The sequence below is a fragment of the Bombyx mori genome, chromosome 26, assembly GCF_030269925.1.
Source record: "Bombyx mori chromosome 26, ASM3026992v2".
NCBI lineage: Eukaryota > Metazoa > Arthropoda > Insecta > Lepidoptera > Bombycidae > Bombyx > Bombyx mori.
The window spans coordinates 9,310,538-9,333,889 of NC_085132.1; the positions used below are offsets into that span (position 1 = coordinate 9,310,538).

Sequence of the window (23,352 nt, forward strand, 5' to 3'; positions counted from 1 at the left end):
TCGGAGACATAATACAGGGCCGCAATTCGATTTTGAAATTTTATTTAACTACGACCCCCCGTTTTGGTCAACTACACAATTTTTATTGCAAGACCGCACAACTTTTTTTTATTGCTTATATGGTTGGCCGAGCTCACAGCCCACCTGGTGTTAAGTGGTTACTGGAGCCCATAGACATCTACAACGTAAATGCGCCACCCACCCTGAGATATAAGTTCTAAGGTCTCAAGTATAGTTACAACGGCTGCCCCACCCTTCAAGCCGAAACGCATTACTGCTTCACGGCAGAAAAAGGCATGGTGGTGGTACCTACCTGCGCAGACTCTCAAGAGGTCCTACCACCAAGCTTCCAATTTTTTCAATAGACATTTAAAGAAATACTTTGTTGGAAAATTTAATTGGTTTTTAAAATCAATCTGCTTTTGGCACTCAAAAGAACCCAACCATAAATAATAAAAACGTATTACATAACATATTGCTTGACTCTATACATTCATTTCACAATCGAACTGTAATTTTCGATCAGAAATTACGTCATCCAATGACTTTAATGTTAAAAACAACGGATCTCTTCATTTTAAGAGCCCAATTCGACGAATGGCGAAACATAAAACTCCACTAAATCCGTCTCGATTCGGCCCTGTTTCAATGCAAATATCATTGGTTACAAACAGGCCGGGCATCGTAAAAACTCGGTAAGGACAGCACACACATATTTAGTTCGGTCGTTTTTGGGTTGTTTTTTTTTTCTAGTCATTTTACAACGATTTGCGGGAATTTATCGGGGATCTCCGCATTGTTTCGCCCGTCTATGTCCCGTTAAAAATGTATAAAACGAATTGCTTAGATTCCATTAATGTTTGATGTCGTCGGTCGGATAGACTTTTCGGATTTCATCTCACTAGGCCATTTATTTTCCGACATGTGAGTTTGTGTTTCTCTAGGTGTTGTATCTATACGTTAATATGCTAAAACCGTATTTAAGTATGTATGTCTCCGGTAATATATGTACTATATAATTATGTACTAAAAGGAATGGTTTGGGACGAAATTTTTTTTTTAATGCTTATATGGGTGGACATGCTCACAGCCCACCTGGTGTTAAGTGGTTACTGGAGCCCATAGACATCTACAACGTAAATGCGCCACCCACCTCGAGATATAAGTTCTAAGGTCTCAGTATAGTTACAACGGCTGCCCCGCCCTTCAAACAGAAACGCATTACTGCTTCACGACAGAAATAGACAGGGTGGTGGTACGTACCCGCGCGTACTCACAAGAGGTCCTACCACCAGTAATAAGTCTGCATGGTTTTGTTTAAAAGAAAATAAAGGTGATGAAAATAAATGGAATAAAACGTTTATTTGAACGACATATTTCTTTATTTATCTTAGCACAATAAAGAAGGCAATAAGAGAATACAATTTCATTACATGCTCTTATCTTTTATCTTTTACGTTTTTTTTGTCTACTTCAACGATATATTTTATAATAATATATGTGATTATTGTTTATAAATACATAAATAGTATTAATATGTTTGGAAAGGTTATTAATTTGGCACCAATATGTTATCAAAAAGCACTGTATTTTTTTTCTGGTTACGGAAGACAAAACTGCTTACGACTAATCCAATAATATCGAGGGGTGAAATGCTATTTGGTTTAACCGACATTTCCCTTAATACGCGACATTTATCATTGTAATTGAATATACAATTTCGAAAAAGGCACATGTCGCATATTTTGTCAAATACGTTTTTTCATATGTACATGTAGTTTTGAGGCTTACCTACACCCATTTTATAATAATTCCAGTCATTTTCAATTGCTAATTAACACTAAAATATATCTCAAAAGTTAATATTTTAAATTTTACACTGCTTTAGAAAATAATCCATTTTTTTTCATTTCCCGAACATTGTACATTTTTAGAGATGTGCCTTTTTCGAAATTGCATATTCAATTAAAGGTGCGTTTTATTTGGTATTAGCATTAACAATTCTATATTTTCAATCGAACCTCAAGTAAGTTTACAACATTCAAATAACTGAAGAAGTTTTTTGTTGTGATAATTTTTCCAATTTTTAAACTTAGCTCTCCTGTAAAGTTGCAAATATGTCGTTTAACCCATATTTTTTTTATTGCCCTTGTAGGCAGACGAGCATACGGCCCATCAGATGGTGAGTGGTTACCTTCGCCCATGGACGACGATCGCTGCCTACCGTTATAGACTTTCACCCGTCGATATGTTTCTACTATATCTCCATTAGACATTAGACATTAACCATGCCAGGGATACAGCCAAGCCTGCACCCTAAACAATACATTACAGACATAAATATTGTGGTTAACTTATTGTAGTTTATGTATCTAAAATATTCTCAGAGATACATTAAAATTAAATTAAAGGCTTCGTCAAACAGAACGCGTAATTAGCGCGCGTCAGAGCGTAGCAGTAGCGCTTATAGCGCTGGCGCTCTGTGTGACGGTATGTTACCACAGTAGTACATCACATCTCGGCGTCATAGCGCGGCGTTAGTTTAGCGCTCTGCCGCACGCTCAGTACGCGTTCTGTTTGACAAAGGCTTTAATGATTAAACATTTTCCGCGACATGACTACTAATTCATGATAATTTCTCATATTTATTTATATTGATATTAATATTAACAGAAACGTTTTAAAACTCTGACAGCGATGCTTGTCGAAAATATTGTTATATGTAATGTAATATTACTAAACACCAAAGTAAATACTACATACAATCTCTAAAACTTTCTAAATACTATAAAAATATTTATTTTGAGTTTTACTTCTCAAAGGTTTCCCTCCTAGTTCCTGTGATAATATCCTGCTTACAATTCATAAAGTTCTAATTTAAATAATGCAAACGCTATACAAAAGTTTGTTAGGATATATATTATTTGCCTTTCACATCACAGAAAATAAAATGAAATACAAATAAAAGAAAAGAAAAAAAAGAGAAAAAAAAGCAAAAGGTGGCTCAGCTATTGCTGTTCAAGGTTGATAAATCGAACAGCGCTGATTTTCAGTCAGCCCCGTTTCCCTTTGGTTCTTTGGGGAATGAAGGCTAGAGGTACGTGTGTACATACTTAGAATATGGTATAAATTAGTAAAACTGGTAAATTATAAAAATTTAAGAAAAAAACAAAACAAAAATCTAATTAAATTATAAATAATATAATAAAATATACGATTAATAACTTTTTACAATATCTCGTCTCTACAATTTTTAGGTAAATCAGCGTTTTGCTTTTATTTTTATTTGGCCTAAGGACAATTAGGTAAAAACAAATACAAGCACATCACGATTTCAGAACCAAAAGTTAACACATTTTTATGTTATCATAACAAATAAACAGTTTTTTTTTTAAATGATTAATATATTATAATTATAATTATAGGATTCAAATCCGTTTTCTAATTGCCGTCATCCAAATGGTTCTGAATTTGTTTTCTGTCTACAGAACACTGTTTCACATTTATACATATTAATGCCTTATTTTTTAATTATCATCAGATAAAAATTATCAAGGAAATTATATATTTGATTAAATTAAAAACTAGTATATAATACCATAGTAAGTAATAATATATAAACTATTAAATATTATATTTAATATACTATAAGGTATTTCTGTCTGCAAAAAAATATATAAATTTTGCAATGCTAAAGCGTTGTTAGCACAATATTCAAATGACGAGCAATACATAGATTGTAATCACTTGACACCTCCAAAATTGTACATAATAAATTGAAATAATGTTGGATTTAAGTAAGAGCGAGCCTGAAATTTAAGTTTTATTTTTAAATCGCTCGCGACAACTGATTATTTTATCCAATTGGATTTCTTATTTGATTGTGTGTTCTATTTAATTTTATGAATAACTTTTATCTAAAACTTTGAAACAGTCTTAAGTTATAAACTTGTAAACTACGTAAATATACAACTTACAAACCTAAAGCTCTACTTTGGCAGTAAGGTTAGCTTTTATTGTACTCTCTCTCTGTAAGACGAATCATTCACATCAAATTTAAATGTAATATTATGATTAATTATTTTGAAATAACTACCTGGTACTATTTCACTATCTGAGTTTCGTTAATGAGGAGAATTGTTTGGTTTTTCGTTTTTTAACTGATATAGTATGTTTAGCTAAGTATTTCTTAAAATGAATAAATTAACATGCATTGTTCCAGGTATCCGTGTTTAGTTTTGACTTTTCTTTCAGTCTAAGATTAGAAGATAAGTCTAAGGAATAACATCGTGTAATAAAAATCAAACCCGCAAAATTCTAATTTGCGTAATCACTGGCGGTAGGATCTCTTGTGAGTCCGCACGGGTAGGTACCACCACCCCGCCTATTTCCGCCGTGAAGCAGTAATGCGTTTCGGTTCGAAGAGTGGGGTAGCCGTTGTAACTATACTGAGACCTTAGAACTTATATCTCGAGGTGGGTGGCGCGTTTACGTTGTAGATGTCTATGGGCTCCAGTAACCACTTAACACCAGGTGGGCTGTGAACTCGTCCACCAATATAAGCAATAAAAAAAAATATATACGATACCATTATTGCCAGGTTCTAGTATATAAAAATCTTCAGTAATGTTATAAATATAAACTTTTACATCAAACATTGCTCGGAACGAATTGAAGTTGATCTAATTTAGTGTTTTTTGAAAGAACACGAGAAGGTACGTCCCATGACTTTGTTTCCTATATTTGTGAACTGTCATAGATACTAAACAGTTAATAAGCCATTATTACGTCTGAAGAAACACTAGAATAATAAAATAAAATAATTCACACGATTTTGCTCCTCGCATTCCTACGAAAAAGTCCTTCCAAAATAATCGTCATCCAAATAGATTCCGATACTCCGAAAATAGCAACCAAATATAATATATTCCAGTCAAATTTTTTGTTTAGCAACCCAGTCCACTGATGTTCGAACTAGTTTCTGTAATATGAAAATATCATTTTGACATCACTCACACAGTGTGATCAAAACGTAGCGAATCGCATTCGTGTGTATGCACATGTTGGATCTAGTTAGGCAGCGGGTTGGCTCTGCACCTGGCATTGCTGAAGTCCATGGGCTACAGTAACCACTCACCATCAGGTGGGCCGTGCGCTCGTCTGCCTACAAGGGCAATAAAAAAAAAGTTATTAGAAGCGTATTTTTTTTACTTATTTCGCTTTTGTATGTAACGGCCTTTAGTTTTTAGACATGGCGACTGTAATATGTATTTAGATCAATTACTCAATAAAACCATCTCTTTAGGAAGTGGCAAATATATCTGATCGAAGAGCATTAATAATCAATTGAAAAGTGTTTTTTTTGCCTACATACTACCATTAGGCTTGAGTGGTTGTTAGATTAGCTCACGGGGCTTTAGCCTTGTTCGGACTAGGCGAGTATTTTAGTTGAGTTCCGAGTAATTTAGTAGCAAATTATTATTTTTTGTTGCTTAGTTTGTGATTTTTTTGTTGCTTAGATGTGTTAAGTGGTTACTGGAGCCCATAGACATCTACAACGTAAATGCGCCACACACCTTGAGATATAGTTCTAAGGTCTCAGTATAGTCACAACGGCTACCCCACCCTTCAAACCGAAACGCATTACTGCTTCACGGCAGAAATAGGCGGGGCGGCGGTACCTACCCGTGCGGACTCACAAGAGGTCCTACCACCAGTAATAAATGTGTCTCAACACCAAAAATTTAGTCGAGTAGGTTAGTAAATAATTTAGTCAAGTCAATCCATTTTGTTCTATTTTTTCGGGCGTGTAGCGAGTAGTTTACTAAATTACTCGGTACTCGATTAAAATACTCGCCTAGTGCGAACAAGGCTTTAGAGACTTGTTAATATCTCTGTTGAAATCATATAGATCGAGAATGTTTTTGATATCGAAAAGCAAAACTAATTGCACTGTTGCCAAAATTAAATAAGGCAGTATCACCCTGAATTTAAGGTTCAAGTTTTTGTTGTATCGTTGCATCAATTCTGAAAGGCATGAATTCTCAAATCGACTGGATGATGACACCCAAATGTGCAGACTCACTTCTTACGTCATAATACGCTCATAACATCTGCCATCAGTGAGAATGTTGTTAACATCTTAATACACGTAAATTAATACAAAAATGCACGTATTTGGAGCAAAGCCAATTGTCGAAATAAAGAACAATCAAAACTAACGCATCTGTTATACATAGGATACAAATTACACTACCATATGCAATTATTTGCCGTCAGCATCGAGACATCAGCAGTTGGATGTGCTTCTATATGTTAAGCCCTACCGTTACGATCCTTCTCTTGTGACATTATTCTCTGCATCATTCAAAAAGACTTTTTCTGTGTATGTGATAAGTTCGTAAAGAACTTGTGTTACAGGTACCAGATAACGGAAATAAATGTAAGATTTTTATTATACACATACACATATTTAATATACATCCATAACCCTGGAAAAGACATTTTATATTTATCATACAAATATCTTCCCTTGGCGGGATTCGAACCCGCGACCCTCTTGTGTAGTGACCATGTCACTTACCACTACACCAGACGGTCAGACGGTCGTAAATATATTTTTGTTACCCCTATCTTGTGTTGGTACACAGACAAATCTATTTTTCTGTGTATGTACTAAAATTCGAAATTTAAAAAGAAATAATCCGAAAAATATTTGATTAGCTGTTTCTGTTAAATTTATTTGACGTCAATTGATTTTAGTAGTAGTAATAATAGTATTTAAACAAAAGTAGAGTAGTATTTAAACGAAACTTTCTTTAGTATTATAATCGTATATAAATATATTTTTGTTGTCCCTATCTTGTGCTGGTACACAGACAAATCTGTTTTTACCTTCTTTACTAACGTCTAATGTTATAGAATAAACGCTATTCGTTTTAACGTCTAAATTTAATATTTGTATCTGTTTATTGTTCTCGTTATCGGCTATTTCTACTTCATTATCTATTTGCACGTCTTCGTTTAGCGCGGCTATGAATTTCATGCTGTTCCGTCTAGTGTTCTCAACGTTTATTATCTCGCCTATTTTAATTGGATTAACTTTCTCCTCCTTGATTTTCTTGCTATTGTTCAGTAAGTTCTTCTGGGACGACACTCTGTTACTATACCTTCTCCAGAATGAATCGGAAGTGTTCTGACTGCTAGAAAACCCAGTCGAAGTGGTCGTATTAAAAGTGTCCCTTCTCTGCATCGTTTCCCTCAGATTCCTACTGCACCTCATCAATTTGTTTATCTTTAACAGCTTCACGAAGCCGTCCCTGAACTTCGACGACATCAGATTGTATAAAATCGGATTAATGGCTGAATTCAAATACAACATTACCCTACAAAAATACAAAAGTATATAATAACCATCTATACCTAACGACATTATTGTCTCCGGGGGGAATACGATGATCCATAACGTCAACGCTTTGAATGGTAGTAAGCATATGAAAAACGACAACACAACGGTACCCAACATCAGTATGACTTGTTTCCTATAGCGGATGACGTTTCCCGTTCCGCTGGTGTTTTTGCTGCTCTGCGCGATGATGACCGGATTCTCCATTAAGTTTTTAGCGATGACGCTGTATAGGACCAGTAGAACTCCGAGTGGCACGATGAAGAAGATCGCGATGGTCAGGATGAAGAATAAGGCGGACCAGAAAGTGTCGGCTTGGGTGAGACACACCGGCACCTCAGTTCCATCTTCGTCCTGCTCGTATGTGAAAGTCGCGACGGCGAGAATTGGGCTGTGGAACAAATATTATTTGGATTAATTTAGTACCATAACATCATAGATAGAGTTTAAAAAAATATATTCGTTTTTATTAATTTCGACATCAGTGATGAAAAAAATTATTAAACCTGATATGCAAGCTTTACAATTGTAAAACGAAGTGCAAAGCTCAACCAACAGCTTAGGTTGACGTTCGATTAATAGTTTTTTAGGTTAAAAAAGACGCGGACTAGCAAATTCGAAACCGGGCTATTACTATAACGTGTTTGCATTCCATCCTGTCACAAAATTAGGTAGGAATAAGAGCTGTATATGGGTGAGGGTGATTGGATGGAGGCTGCTAATAATACGGACCAATTAAACTAAATATAGGCTATAGCTAGATATGACCGTATGACTAAATGTCCGTATGCGCAGGATAGCCGGTGATACTCGAGTGTGCTTAATACGATGTGTGTTTCAATAGACACAGACATCGAAGCAGACAATAGATGGCGTTGTACTTCTCGAGCGTTCTCGATATTACTAGCTCCTTTGATATTCGTTTCTGCTGTTCGGCGATAGATGGCGTTACTATTTCCGGCCTAACAATAATGTGTGTAATGGTTTCTCTTTTGTTTGTAACGGGCAACCGCCATGGAACACGGATACTTAAAAGATGCCTGATACTCACTTACGACATTTTCAAGATAAGTTTGCATATAATACAAGTTCCGAACAAATAACATTTAGACTACTGGTCTACTGAGCAACTTCAACAACTTCGTTGGAAAATCTTCCTTTTCTCGTTTACCTTTCAAACTGGCAACGTGACCCTGACGTGATCTGTACACGCAACCTTCTGATATGACCACTTTCAGTATGATTTACATAAAACCCATAAAAATTGTTGATGTTCCTAAATATTTTATGAGCTTTGATGTTCCAATCAAGTTCTACAATATTGCTTACAGATAAGATAACAATCTTTATAATATTATTAAGCTCTTCATTACCCAGTAATTCTATTCGGCTATGCGACGTTATTGGCTCAGTTCTATAGCGATTCTGTCGCGATATATCATTTTATATTATGCTATTTTGTCATTTCGATTTGTTGTATTTATCACACAATATTAACTACGACTAGTGGTCCCGCAGTAGTCGAAATTCGACTATAATTAATTGGAATTGTAATTTTGTACACTATTATGATTGTATTTTATACTTCTATAATCACAAATTTCGCCAAGACTACACTATAAAAAAATTTAACAAAGACAAACCATATTCTATTCTCAATTTGACAACATATGTCAAGAACAAAAGTTTGACAATAAATAGTATGCATGCGTGTGTGCGTCAAATACATGGTACGTAGTGTGTGTAATGTTTTCTTTATTGATTTAATGTATCTTTTATGCATTATTTAAAAAAAATATTAGCATTGTGCACTTCTTCTCTATATTCTCTATAAGTGTGGAAAATTTCATACTCCTACGTCCACGCAATTTTCGTAAAAAGGGATACAAAGTTTTTGCTTCACGTATTAATATATAGATATCTGTGGTAAATAAAAACTCTTTAAAAGGGGTTCATTGATCAGTGATGATAGGTTTTCAGTCTTCGTCAAGCGATGCAAGTTCCAGTTTGAACCATTAGTGTACAGTATTACTAGTTCTGACCGCGGGCGAGGATCGGACGTTGGGTGAGAGGGTACAAGAGGATCCGTTTGGTGGGTAGGGCCCCAAAAGCAACCTTGAGTCCGCGGTCTGCTCTCAACCACTTGAGATCGTCAAGTTCCAAATACCCCGCGTGACCCCTAGGTGTGGACACCTCGTATGAGGCTCGGCCCCTTATTAATATATTATTTTGTTTATTAATATAATATATTATTTTAATTTAATATATTATTTTGTTTCTCGGTCCGTGAAAAAAAATTAATTAGTAGCTATGGTCTCCATTCAAGGCTATAACAATCACGACCGATCTGTGAAACGGTGTACCAGAAGAAGAATAAAATATAATAGTTTAAAAAAACTAACAAAATACGTTTTTATAGAAAATCCAACTAAAAAATATATAATAAATTTTAATGAACTTAATAAAGCGTGAAGTGCTTTTCTGGATATTATCAAAATAACCCTTCTACTCATATCTGTTCATAAAATATTTATAACTACTGATACCATGCGCCCCACGCTTTTTTTACAATAAAATCATTTTTTCTTACACTATTTTTAATTCAAATTTATTAAAATTTATTTTTTATTTTTTAGTTGGATTTTTTATAAAAGCGTATTTTGTTAGTTTTTTTAAACTATTTTTTGTTTTTCATTTTTTAGTTGAATTTCATTTTTTTCATTATTTTTTTAAACATTGAATTGTCATCGGACCTTAATAAGTATACTAAACTTCGAGTTAATCCGACGTTTTGAAGGGGGTCAAAATCATGTTCAAAGATTCCGTTACAAACAGACATACTAACATACATACGTCTGAAGCTAATAAAAGCGTATTAAAAATGTACCAACACGTACGTGCTTAGAGCGCAAGTCGATATTCAATATACATACATAAAATCATACTGTCACATAGAATCACGAAAAGTTTCGAGTTTAGCCTGAGATTTCGCAGTGATTTATCAGCCTTTCTAAAAAAAAAATGTTTTTTATTGCGCGGTTTATAAATGTCAGTGGCACGGCTTCCACGCCGCCCATTCATAAGTTTTGTTTTTGAAGTACTCTGAGTTTATGATTCTGCTGATTGCGAGAAACTTGTGCTAGTCGTTTGAATGACATTTTCTTATTTCTTAGATCCGCGAATAATCTCATACTCCTCGTGTAATAGTCACGGATGAGGACGTAAATAGTACGATCCTGGCTGAGCCCTTGCTCGCCCACCTGTCCTGGTGAAACTGGAAAGGCCTCCGGGCCACCAGTAATCCTTCAATAATAAAAAAATAAAAAATTATAAAAATTTTGTTCGTTTAATTAAAGTACCTCTTTGATTTTCTAATTTCCAAATATATTAAAATCAATAAAAATATTTCGTAGCGATCAAACAAAAAAGAACCGTCAAAAAACACTTAAATAAATATTTTTCGCAGTAAACAAGCATTTAAAATTTATAGACACGGTTCGTTTGGCATGAGCTGTTAACGTTTTAAAGTCTGTGGTCGCCGCTGTCGAAGTTAAGCCTTTCAGAGTGATGTTTGTCGTTTCAATTATCATTCCTGAGCATTATAATGGATCCTCAAATAATAATGTCCGCAGTAAATAATACTGAGTTAAGTGTTATGTTTTGTTGCATGATAAATTGATCATAAAACATAGGGGTTTTTTATTTTTTTTTATTGCCCTTGTAGGCAGACGAGGTCACGGCCTACCTGATGGTGAGTGGTTACCGTCGCCCATGGACTTCAGCGGCCAAGCCGCTGCCTATCACTTAATACTCTCCACAAGCCTCGTTTGAAGAAGGACATGCCATAGCACTCGGGAAACACCGTGGAGGGGAACCATAGCCGGATGGTACGTGGCAAAAAAGACCTCTGGAAACGCACTGTGGATGACCGCAGTGGCTCCAGGTAGTATGGATGAACTCTACTACGGTGGCGGGCGGTGCGATGGTAAAAACGAGATGACGATATCATCTCGAACAATTCCTCAGAGCACTCACCAAAATGCATCGTATTTTCTCATATTTAATTATGATTAGTAATTGTTCGGTGTTCAAAATGTACAAATTTTAGAGAAACACGTACATGATACGTATTCACTAACAACTTCCAAGATGAATAAATGGGGTAGGATAAATTTTTATATTGCTTAAATAGGTGGACGAGCTCACAGCCCACCTGGTGTTAAGTGATTACTGGAGCCCATAGATATGTTTTTTTATTTATTTTTTATTGCTTAGATGTGTGGACGAGCTCACAGCCCACCTGGTGTTAAGTGGTTACTGGAACCCATAGACATCTACAACGTAAATGCGCCACACACCTTGATATATAAGTTCTAAGATCTCAGTATAGTTACAACGGCTGCCCCACCCCACCCTTCAAACCGAAACGGATTACTGCTTCACGGCAGAAATAGGCATAAATAAATTAAAACCTGTAAAATACATGACTAATAATTAATGTAGTCGTTATGTCGTATTTATAATTACTTTTACGATTTAATCTCGTGTTTTTTTATTGTCAACATTACGATTACTAGCAAGCCATGGACTAAGTTCATTTGGTTTTGCCATAGACACAGCGAACTGAGTTTCTTGCCGGATTTTATCAGTGGATCGCGATTCCGATCTGGTGATAGATTCGGCAAAGCACTGCTGTTTCTAGGCCTGGTGTTTGTAAACCCTTTCAGATTCAGCCCATAAGCTAATCCATCCGTCCGCGCGAAGCTGGGATAGCTCCGTAGGCAGGGTAAATAAATCTGGATGGATGCTTCATAATTTTAAGTAATTCGCTTATATTTTAAGATTTAATTATGTAATTACTTACAGGCAAACGTCCTTATTGTATGCGAGTAAAATAGCGCCTCATTACAAAATACAATCCAAATGCTTCGCTACCTTTGTGTGGTTCGCGGACAATAAGAGTATAACAGATTGGGGGGGGGGGGGAAATAAATTAATTTCGGTATATAAATGAAGCAGCACACACATTTAATAATATACATAAACTGAAATATATATTGAAACCATAGCAAGACAGCGCGGTGTTTTCCCAATGATGATTTTTTTTTATATTTGAGATGATGTTTGAGAGCATACTCCCATGCTCGGTGTTATTTTTATGTAATGATTTTTTATTTCAAATCTTATTTGGGGCAAACATTTTTTTATAACATAGATGAGTGAATTAGTTCATTGCAGATCTGCTGTTAAATGATTACCAGAGTCCATAGACATTAAAAAATGTATTCCGCTACCCATATTGAGATTTTAAGTCTATACGTCTCAATTGTAGACAATTAAGACAGTTATCCCCCTCCTGGCTGAGCCCTTGCATGCCCAGCTGTCCTGGTGGAACTGGAAAGGCCTCCAAGCCACCAGTAATCCATCCATCAAAAAAAGATTATGCAAATGAAATTTTTTGCCAGGTTTGATTTTTGTTACACCACGTTATTCCTTCATCCTAGCAAGAGCAGCGCTTTGTAGAATCTACCACCGGATCGGAAACGCGACCCACTGAGAAGACCCGGAAAGAAACTCAGTGGGTCGTGTCTGTGGGTTAATTTACTCGCCGAGCTAATTGTAAAATTGCTTTTCTTTTGCGTCTCTCAAAGTCAATCTAGAATTCTTTTCAGATCTCGTTTGATCATGGACATATCTTTCTGATAAAAGACACCGTGGAAGGGAGGTCCAGTCATTCCAGAGTCGTATAGTGTACGATTTAAAAACAATACGCCAATCATTTCAATCATTTGTGAATTCAACTTTATCTCGTATATCTTTTAATATTGTAATAAAAAATAAAAAAATAATCATTCACCAAACTCGGGTAATTAATATTTAGCACGAATTCCTTTGTTTCAATATAAATAGTTCCAAAACATTCGGATGGCAAAATTTTATTGTTTCGGCGCATTGTTTGCACACAATGTGCACATAATTCGAGCGTTAACTTGAACTTGAGTACTCGTATTGTTCGAGAATGTTCTAGAAAAGCCTCGCCTGATTTATCGTCGAACGTTTTCGTACGAGAACTGCGCTGAGTCGACGGAAAATTTATTTAAATATGTAGTAGAAGTCTAGATTTTATTCGGTCAAAATTCTAGGACTGTCTATTAAAGGGCTGACGTAACAGGATTTTGTCGGATATTTTTGGTTTTCTTGAAGGCAAATTTTTAAAGGATTTTCTTTCTCTTTCTTTCGCAGGCCCAATCATACTGTTACGCCGATAAGAGTAACGCCATCTATCGCCGAATAGCCGAATGAATTTCGAAGGATCTTGTAACATCTAGAGCGCTCGATAAGTACAACGCCATCTATTATCAGATAGCGGAGCCCACATCGAAAATACTCGACTTGTGAGGAATGTTTTCGACGATTCTCGGGATTTGGTATCGACTATAAAGGCGTTGCAGAGATGGCAGTCAGTTAGTATTCGGAACTACTCGAAGCGAAACAGCGGATCACCTGAAGCGAAGCGGAAGAAATGAATTAAGAATTTTAAAGTGAGTGAGTGTGTGGAAGTGGCAATATGGTGTTAACTTGTAATTGGGTATTATTATTATTTTTTTATTGCTTAGATGGTGGACGAGCTCACAGCCCACCTGGTGTTAAGTGGTTACTGGAGCCCATAGACATCTACAACGTAAATGCACCACCCACCTTGAGATATAAGTTCTAAGGTCTCAGTGTAGTTACAACGGCTACCCCACCCTTCAAACCGAAACGCATTACTGCTTCACGGCAGAAATAGGCGGGGTGGTGGTACCTACCCGTGCGGACTCGCAAGAGGTCCTACCACCAGTAAAAGTTAGTGAGTGAGTGTTCTAAGTGGCAATACAGTGTTACCTTGTAATTCGACTTTTTATTTATCCCGAGCCCCAGCGCGTAACAATATAAACGTCTTAAAGGTGTTAATTTTTACGGTCGCTTTTTCGTTACATCTAATTTCAAATAATAATGAAGAAGTTTTGAATTTACGCTATCTTATTAGAGATATTGATTTGTATACCGAATCGAAACCACACTTAAATAGTGTACAATGCAAGGACATTGCCATCAATAAAGAAAACAACAAAGTGATCAAAAAACATACGTATAGAAATAGAGTTATCCATAGGCATAAGCGGACGACCTGTGGTCCACCCGGCTGTAATTGGCCACCCGTCTTCACTCAGACATGAGGACGAAGCCTCAATTGTGTTATAAAATGGCTCTCTCACCCCTCAAAGGGCATCGCTTCAGATATAACACCAATAATTACGCAAAATCATTAATTTTGGGCCTTTACTTTTGTTATACGATGTTATTCCTTCATCACTAAAGCCATTCTTGAACACGTAATATCATTTTTTTTATTTCCCTTATAGACGAGAATACAGCTCACTTGATCGTGACTGGTTACCGTCGCCCATGGACTCCAGTAATGCCAGTGGCAGAGCCAAGCCGCTGCTCGTTAAGTGCTCCACAAGGACCGTTTAAAGAAAGACAAGTGATAGCGCTCGGGAAACACCGTGGAGGGGAGCTCATTCCAAAGCCGGATGGTTCGTGGCAAAATAGATCTCTGGAAAAGCACTGTGGATGAACGCAGTGGCTCCAGGTAGTATGGATGAACTCTGCTCCAATGGCGGGCGGTGCGGTAGTAAAAACGAGATGATGGAATCATCTCAAACAATTCCTCAGAGCACTTAAGCGTGTATTTGCTCTATACACCGAATTATGCTCCATTTTTCTTGTAACAGCTTATAAAATAACTGAATATTTTTGTAAGCTCGATTCTACTAACATCTATCGCAAGAACTCAATTGTGATACTGAAATAAAGAAGACCAAGAATCTTTGCCATGACACTCTAAAAGTTATAACGCTCACTTCATATTTGACCTAAGCATAGGGATTGCGGAAGCTAAATTGAATTTCTTCAGTCCAAACGTCTCCCTTAGGACGGCGGTAATCGAATCAAAATACCACACACGCTACGAATATTAACTGAATCTGACTACACATTCTTGCTCTTGTGTCGTAGAGTTGTTCCTGAGAATGGTGTCTTTTTCTTTTGTCAGGCAGAGGGCTGACTGGCCCGTGGGGATGTGGGTCTTCTTGACAGGTGCTCTTGATGTTCCGCAGATGTTGGGTGCGAAACACGGGTCCAAAAATGTTTTTAGGGTCCTACCCACCAAACGACTTCCCTTGCATTCGCTCATCTGATGTTCGATTTTTTAGCAATTTTACTTAGCTCTTTCGTCCTTGTCTATTAATAAATTGTTACGCGCTGTGTTTCGGATAAATAAATAAATTATACCGACGTACAAATTAATACTATGATGTTGCCAGATGAATTAAAATAACTGATGTCTGAGTAAACAGGAACTTTATTCGTTCATGTAACAAATTATACAAAACACACGGATACGTAGATATTACAGTAGACGTACAATTCCTAAGGGTGGTTCTTGGAACGGGCTGCGGGGCTACCGCGTTCCTTAACCTCCTAGCTGATGCTTTTTCTGAGGGCTGCGGGGCTACCGCTCAGATCAAACTTGGGCAGACGAGTGGACTGCGGGGCTATCGCACTCGTTGCCGTCTAGCTATCGAATGTCATAACTGCCGCGCTGCGGCCTCTTAAATAGCGATCGTTGACGTCGTAGTGGGGTGGCGATGCGTAGATTACTCGTGGTTATCGTTGTGTGAGTGAGCGCGTCACAGTGCAGCGTTGTAGGTAAAATGTAGCATTGCTATAATACTGTATTTGCACTTAGAACACTTAAAACACTTCATAAACACTTTAAAATTCTCAATTCGCTTCTTCCGCTTCGCTTCGAGTAGTTCCGATTACTAACTGACTGCGTGCCATCTCTGCAACGATTTCATAGTCGATACAATATTTCTAGATTTATCGAGAATATTCCACAAGTCGAGTATTGTGTTTCCGCTATCTGACAATAGATGGCGTTGTACTTCTCGAGCGTTCAAGATGCTACTAAATTCTTCGATATTCGTTTGACTATTCGGCGATAGATGGCGTTACTCTTACCGGCGTAACAATATATAAACTAAGAGATAACAAGATGTGTGCAGCTTTGCAAGGCTTATATGGGAATAGTCCCGAACAGAAATAATAAATAGCTTTTCTTTCGTAAACAGCGACGGCTAGTTACCGAATAAATTAAACAGTGGACTTGTGGACTAGTAGGTAAGTTATGTTTCGTCACAACACTTATTATCCTATTAGCACGACACCTCATTTCCCTCGAACCCTTTTATACTGTTATATTAAATTATCGTGAGGGCTACTCCCGCTATTAAGGTCTCCCTGCAGATAAGACATGGTCGCATCAATTTACTGGTTATTTGAATTTTCGTGCTCACACATTATTTTAAATTGGACGAACCAACGTTTGGGGCTCCGAGCAAACCGACGGAGCACTTGTGGAGAGTATTAAGCGGTAGCCAGCGGCTTGGCTCTGCCCCTGGCATTGCTGAAGTCCATGGGCGACGGTAACCACTCACCATCAGGTGGGCCGTGTGCTCGTCTGCCTACAAGGGCAATAAAAAAAAAACACTTAGCGCTGCACTACACCAGGCAACTGACCGGAACCGATGGAGGCAGGCAGTAGAGAAGCTGAAGCGGAGTCACGATCCTCAGTAACAAGGGAGCGATGGAGAAGAAGAAGAAAGTTTATTTTTATCTTAAATACGTAATTTTAATCCATCTTCCATTAATTTATCTTCCATCTTTCGAGCCAAACTTGATGAATGCTCAGCGGTAGAAACAGAATGGCGGTTGGTCAAGTTGGTTATTTATTTAATTAGTTAGACATAAATAATTCTCGCAAACTTCTTCGACTCGCGTAAATCGAAAAATACTATTGTAAGGTTTGTCGTAAAATAATGAAACTTGTTAATGCTAAGACAATTTTCGGATTGTCAAATAGCAACACTGTTGGTAGGGAGCAATTACAGTAGTGGGGACGTGACATAGTAAAAAAGGCGGTAGTCTGAAAAAACGGGGCAGAAATCAGTGTTTTTTTATTTTATTTTTTTATTGCTTAGATGGTTGGACGAGCTCACAGCCCACCTGGTGTTAAGTGGTTACTGGAGCCCATAGACATCTACAACGTAGACGCGCCACCCACCTTGAGATACAAGTTCTAAAGTCTCAGTATAGTTACAACGGCTGCCCCACCCTTCAAACCGAAACGCATTACTGCTTCACGGCAGAAATAGGCAGGGCGGTGGTACCTACCCGCGCGGACTCACCAGTGGTCCTACCACCACTGTACTCGGTAGTGAGTAGATTGTAAAAGTGGAGTTACAAATAAAGCAATACAGAATTGAGTAAACTACTGCACTCTGTGTATTATTTCCTGACTGTGGGAGTGGAGTTCTACACTATAGTACTACTACTTTATTATTATAAATACTGTATTAGCATAGTAACATAGCCTGGTAGTTTATAGACCAGAGTGTGATACAAGCAACTCTTTATCCTGGGAAAATGCAACATGATACATTCTTTTTAAGTAACAAATTCAGATCTGGTGAAATCACGCGGCATGTCTAATTCAGGGAAGGGTTTTAAAGGGAATTTTGGCTAATAGTAAAATAAGATAATTGGAAGAGTTTTTCGGTCACCATCTTCGCTGAACCCGTCGCTTGCGACGAAGGGCTCGACGAGTAAATTAACCCATAGACACAGCCCACCGAGTTTCTCACCGGATCTTCTCAGTGTAGGTTCCGCGAAGCACTGCTCTTGATAAGGCCAGTGTTAGCAACACTCCCGGCTTGAGCCCCGTGAGCTCACCTACTAGTTCGGTGAATCTATAATAATCCCTCGAGGTTAATAGAATAGGTAGGGAAAAAAGGATGAGTTTTCTTAGTTATTTTTTCCGCGGAAACTATTCTGTAACATAACGAAATAAAACAAAAATATATTTGGCACTTAATTTCACATAATTTATTTATAATTCACGTCTTGTAATTTTTAAAACGAACGACTATTATCTACCATCACAACAAGAAAATAAAATTTATATACATTAAAACTTACGCTAAATTAAATAATACGTATAAGTCACTTTAAAATAAATTAATTCCACAAATCAATTACCTCTTTCTGTATAATATAATTAGAGGTCAAGCAAAATTATCACATCGCACCTCGATAACTTTTCAATTGAATTAACCCACAGGTATACCTTTTTAATTTAAATTCGCATCAAACTATTAATCTAGTCTTATTTAGTATAAAATTAAATAATTCACTATACAACAACGATTATGATGGACAATAATGAATTTATATCAACCTATTACTAAAACAACAGTCTGCTTCAAATATAACAAATGAAAATCAATGTTATTGAGAGCCATAGATGACATTGCTTGTGGACAATTAGGGAAAACGCAGGGTGAAAGTTGCTTTGAGAAATGAGGTCGAATTATAAGGACGCATCCGTCTATAAGTTGTAGACGCATCCACCTATGATATTATCTTTCGATTCACAAGCTTGAATATCAATAATGTGACGCGGATATCCTCAAAATCTTCAAGTTGTACTATCATTAAATCGAGGGGTGAAAAGCCATTTGTTTTAAGCTACATTTCGATTAATACGCGACATTTATATTTGTAACTAGCTGACCCGGCAGACTTCGTAGTGCCTTAATCGATAAATAAAAGACCCAAACTTTTAAATAAACATAAAACAAACAAAAGGAATCCGTCCAACGAGGGACGCATCAAAGGAAAAACAAAATTGTTATTTTTATTTAATTACGAGCATTTTCATATTTATCTACTTTAAACTTTTAAACCTTCTCTGGACTTCCACGAATAATTCAAGACCAAAATTAACCAAATCGGTCCAGCCGTTCTCGAGTTTTAGCGAGACTAACGAACAGCAATTCATTTTTATATATATAGATATAGATTAAAGGTCCGTTTAATGATATTAGTATCAACAATTTGATCTTTATAAATTAACTTCAATTAAATTTACCCCATTCAGACAGCTGAAGAAGTTTTTTTGTAATGATATTTTTTCCAAATTTTAAACTGTTAATTTGTAAAAATGTCGCATAAACCAAAGCCTTTCAATCCTCGAAATAATCATTATGCGTCTTCATAAATTGATCATCTGTTATTGTTCTATTTGTAATTTGGTTTTGGTAAACAATATTTAAAAGGATTTTCTCCGCATGCAATTTAATGAAATCCAATATATATATATATTTATTACCCTTGTAGGCAGACGAGCATACGGCCCACCTGATGGTGAGTGGTTACCGTCGCCCATGGACTTCAGCAATGCCAGGGGCAGAGCCAAGCCGCTGCCTACCGACGTTTGATAATGTCAGATAAATTCTTTTGTGTTCGTTTATTCGTGGCTTTATCACGTAAAATAATTATTTATTCTTAGCTATAAAGGTATTGAGCAGTAAAAAAAAGTTGTCAACCGTATTTGTTTGTAGCAGTAAACCTGTTGCTGGCTACATGCGTTTGAGTAAAAAAAACATTATTACGTGCCCTTTATTGTACATTTTTGATTATTTAAAACTAGTAATTTTGCCTTAAAAACATATAGCGTATAAATTCATCTCTAAATATTAATATTTTAAATTACATATAATTGGTACTTTTTTTTTTGACACGTCACAATTCGTAAATCTATACATAGCACATGGTATTTTGTATGTAATACAAATATCAATTTTCCAGTGCTCCTTAATCTTTGTTTTAGGTCACTTTAGTGCAAGTTTTTTACGTTTGTCGCTAGGGACGCTGTTCCAACTCCATACAAATTTGAGTTAACTTTGACGCGATCGAAAAGTTAAAAAACTCGCACTAAGCACACTGGACGTTTTTTTAAATGCACTGATTTAATAATGTTTTCTTAATTTCGTGCGGGGCCATAAAGCTCGCGAGTGGCGACCGCGTAGCTTTGGTAAGCTTCGAACGAGATGAACCGACGATCTTTTGAAAGTCGCAGGAGTCCGGACGAATATTGGGGAGCCAATCCGTCAGACATCTATGGGCTTATAGTTTTTGGAGTACATATATAGTCTTTTTGCATTAAAAGTGTACAAATTCCAAAAATATTCGAAATTGAGTTAATATGCGGAATCATTTGGTATCACCAGTATTTTTCTCATAAATACAGGCAAAAGAGCGTAGTTTAGTTTTTTTTTTTTAATTTACCTATATTTTGACTACTATTAACAAAATTAATACATCATTTTAACATACTTTAAAAGACAGATAATGTAACTGGTAAAGACTAAAAAGTAAATGTTGCAAAGATGATTAATATTAAAAATATCATATTATGTTAAACCTTTAAAACACTCTCCTGTAAAATTTCGTAAGTTTTAAGATTATACAGTTTTAATGCGAGAAGACGATGTTTTGCAAAGAGATTTCCCATACTTGATGGTGAATCTGCTGTCTGAATCTGCGTCAATATCATCACGATTCAAACGCGCTTGGGAAGACCTATTTTGATTTTGACACAATATTTTCGTCTTCCGTATCACGTAGCATAACTACCATAGAACTTTACATTCCTATACGTGTTTTTACACGTGTAATAATTAGTTTAAACCAGGGCTTCCCAAACTTATTTTGTTTACTACCCACTTTGAGAATAAATTATTTTTAGCGCCCCCATTTTTTCACCTATTAAAAAACCATAACAGCGAGAGTAGAGTCGGTGTCTAAGAGTCCTCCTAGATGAAATTACAAATCGCCTTCCAAGCCACTAACTACACAACACCCCTATTTTTTTCTGGGTCTCCTACCGGGGGCTTTAGGCCTGCAGCGCCCACAGGGGGGCGTTATCGCCCACTTTGAGAAAGGCTGGTTTAAACCAATAAACAATAATTGTACAGATTAAACATATCCGATATTAGTGGGATTTTAAACGAAACTCTCTGGGAATTCGTAATCCACACTCTTCGACTTCTGAAAAGCCACAACGGAATCAACTTTGGTCTTTTTACTGTAATTCATTACATTTCTTTCCGAATCAACGCTCTTTGCTTTCGCAGTGTTGATCAGTACGTTACGGCGCAACGAATTAGCTCGAGGTAGGTCTGCATCGATTTCTGATCGAATCACTTTAGGATTCAAATTGGAATGAATATTATCTGGCCTGTTTATATCCATGCATCCTTCGCTTCGCATTCTGTTGATTCGATTAGGGTTCAAATTTGAACAGACCGGCGCTGATTGCTGCCTTAAAAACGCTCTGTTTGGGAATATCCTGTCAAATAAGCTTCTCTCCTCGTCTTTGCTGTTGGTTTCCGCTTCGCTTCTATCGACGCTCGTTCTGTGGCCGAAGAATTTCTTCAGGCTGTTTGTAGTTCTGGTCAGACTACTGCTAGTCGTTGAACCATTCGTTATGGTCCTCTGCGTTCTTCTGTTCAGATCGTTTTCTTTTTTATAACAAATGCACACCTTACAGAAGCCGATTCTGAATTTGGACGACATCAAGTTGTATAGTATAGGATTTATAGCCGAATTTATATAGAGCATGACTCTCGAGAAGTACAAGATGTTGTACCATTTCTCGGAGCTTATACCGTCGAAGCCTGACGGTGTTATTATGATCCACAGCGTTAGAGCCCTGTAGGGCATCAAACAGAGAAAGAAACACAGCACAACAGTACCCAGCATCAGGATGACCTGTTTCCTAGCTCTCGCGTTATAAGGATCGACAGTTTTGTTCATGACAACCTTAGAAGCGGCCGTTATTAAATTCTTGGCTATGATGCTGTATAATACGATTAAGATGATCAGCGGTAGGAGGTAGAGGAGGATGATGATTGTGACGAAGAAAGTTATCTCCCAGACGGTGCCGGCTTGGGTCAGACATTGATTCACGACGGTCCCATTGACGCTGGTGGCCTTGTGATCGGCGATCGCGAGTATGGGGCTGCAAAGAAGAAAACAAATGATAAAAACACTTTCAATGTACACTCTAGTTGATATAGCGGCTTCTACTAACAAAAAAATGTAGTACAACATAATATACAAAAGCGATCTTGCACCGTACTTTTTCTGTATTATAAAGACAACAATAGAACTGTTCCTAATATAGCCGACGCTCCTTAGAATTCAATATTCTGTTCTATTGAGTACTGTTTATGTTAGTAATTGTAAAACGCATTTATATAATATAAAAAGCATTTTCAGATGTACCTTGGTTTGAGTTCATATACAGGGTGTCCCAAAAAGAATGGATAATCCTGAAACACCTCATAGTAGAGGTATTGAAGACACAAAATAAAAAAACCAAAAAAACTTAGGTAGTATCCAAATTACGTATTCAAACAAAACATTATGTTCCATACTACTGCGCGTTTATGTAATATACAAAAGCTATAAATGAAATCCATAGGGTTTTTGGTGTTATAACATTCTACAGGGACTATACCAATGGACTAAACCATATCAGTTGCTGTTGTAATTTTTTATAAAAATTAATTCGAATTAAAATTTTAATCATGAAGTGTAGTTAGTGTTTTTATCTGGTTTATTAATGGGTACTAACTGAGATTTTTTTTGTGTCCCCTATAGCTCTTCAATTAGATGTTTCAAGATTATCCATTCTTTCTGGGACACCCTGTGTATAAATTGCAATATAATAATTTGAATCTGTTTTATATTGATGAGATATTTATATTCGGTGAAGTAATTTCAAAGCGAACATGCTCAACCTAGTTTTTGGCCGAATTAGTATAAGCAATGTTAAATAATCAAGATAATTTATATGGCATTCTTCGTTTTCGGTCGTATAATTTGATTTATTGGTTGATGCTTAAAACGGTTTCACGAGATTATTTCTTAAATGAAGAAACGCAAGAATATATAAATGAACTAGCTTTTGCGCGCGGCTTCGTCCGCGTGGG

General features: G+C 36.6%; 1 protein-coding gene across 4 annotated transcripts in view; it reads right to left on the bottom strand.

Moving 5' to 3' along the window:
• Positions 1-6,536: 6,536 nt before the first annotated feature.
• Positions 6,537-23,352, bottom strand: part of Ethr (ecdysis triggering hormone receptor) — a 145,540-nt gene continuing 128,724 nt past the window's right edge. Inside the window, exon 4 of one of the 4 annotated variants that reach the window (XM_038020522.2) lies at positions 6,537-7,796. In XM_038020522.2, coding sequence (XP_037876450.1) covers positions 6,803-7,796 — 994 coding nt within the window. In that variant the 3' untranslated portion in view covers positions 6,537-6,802. 4 annotated transcript variants of the gene reach the window in all.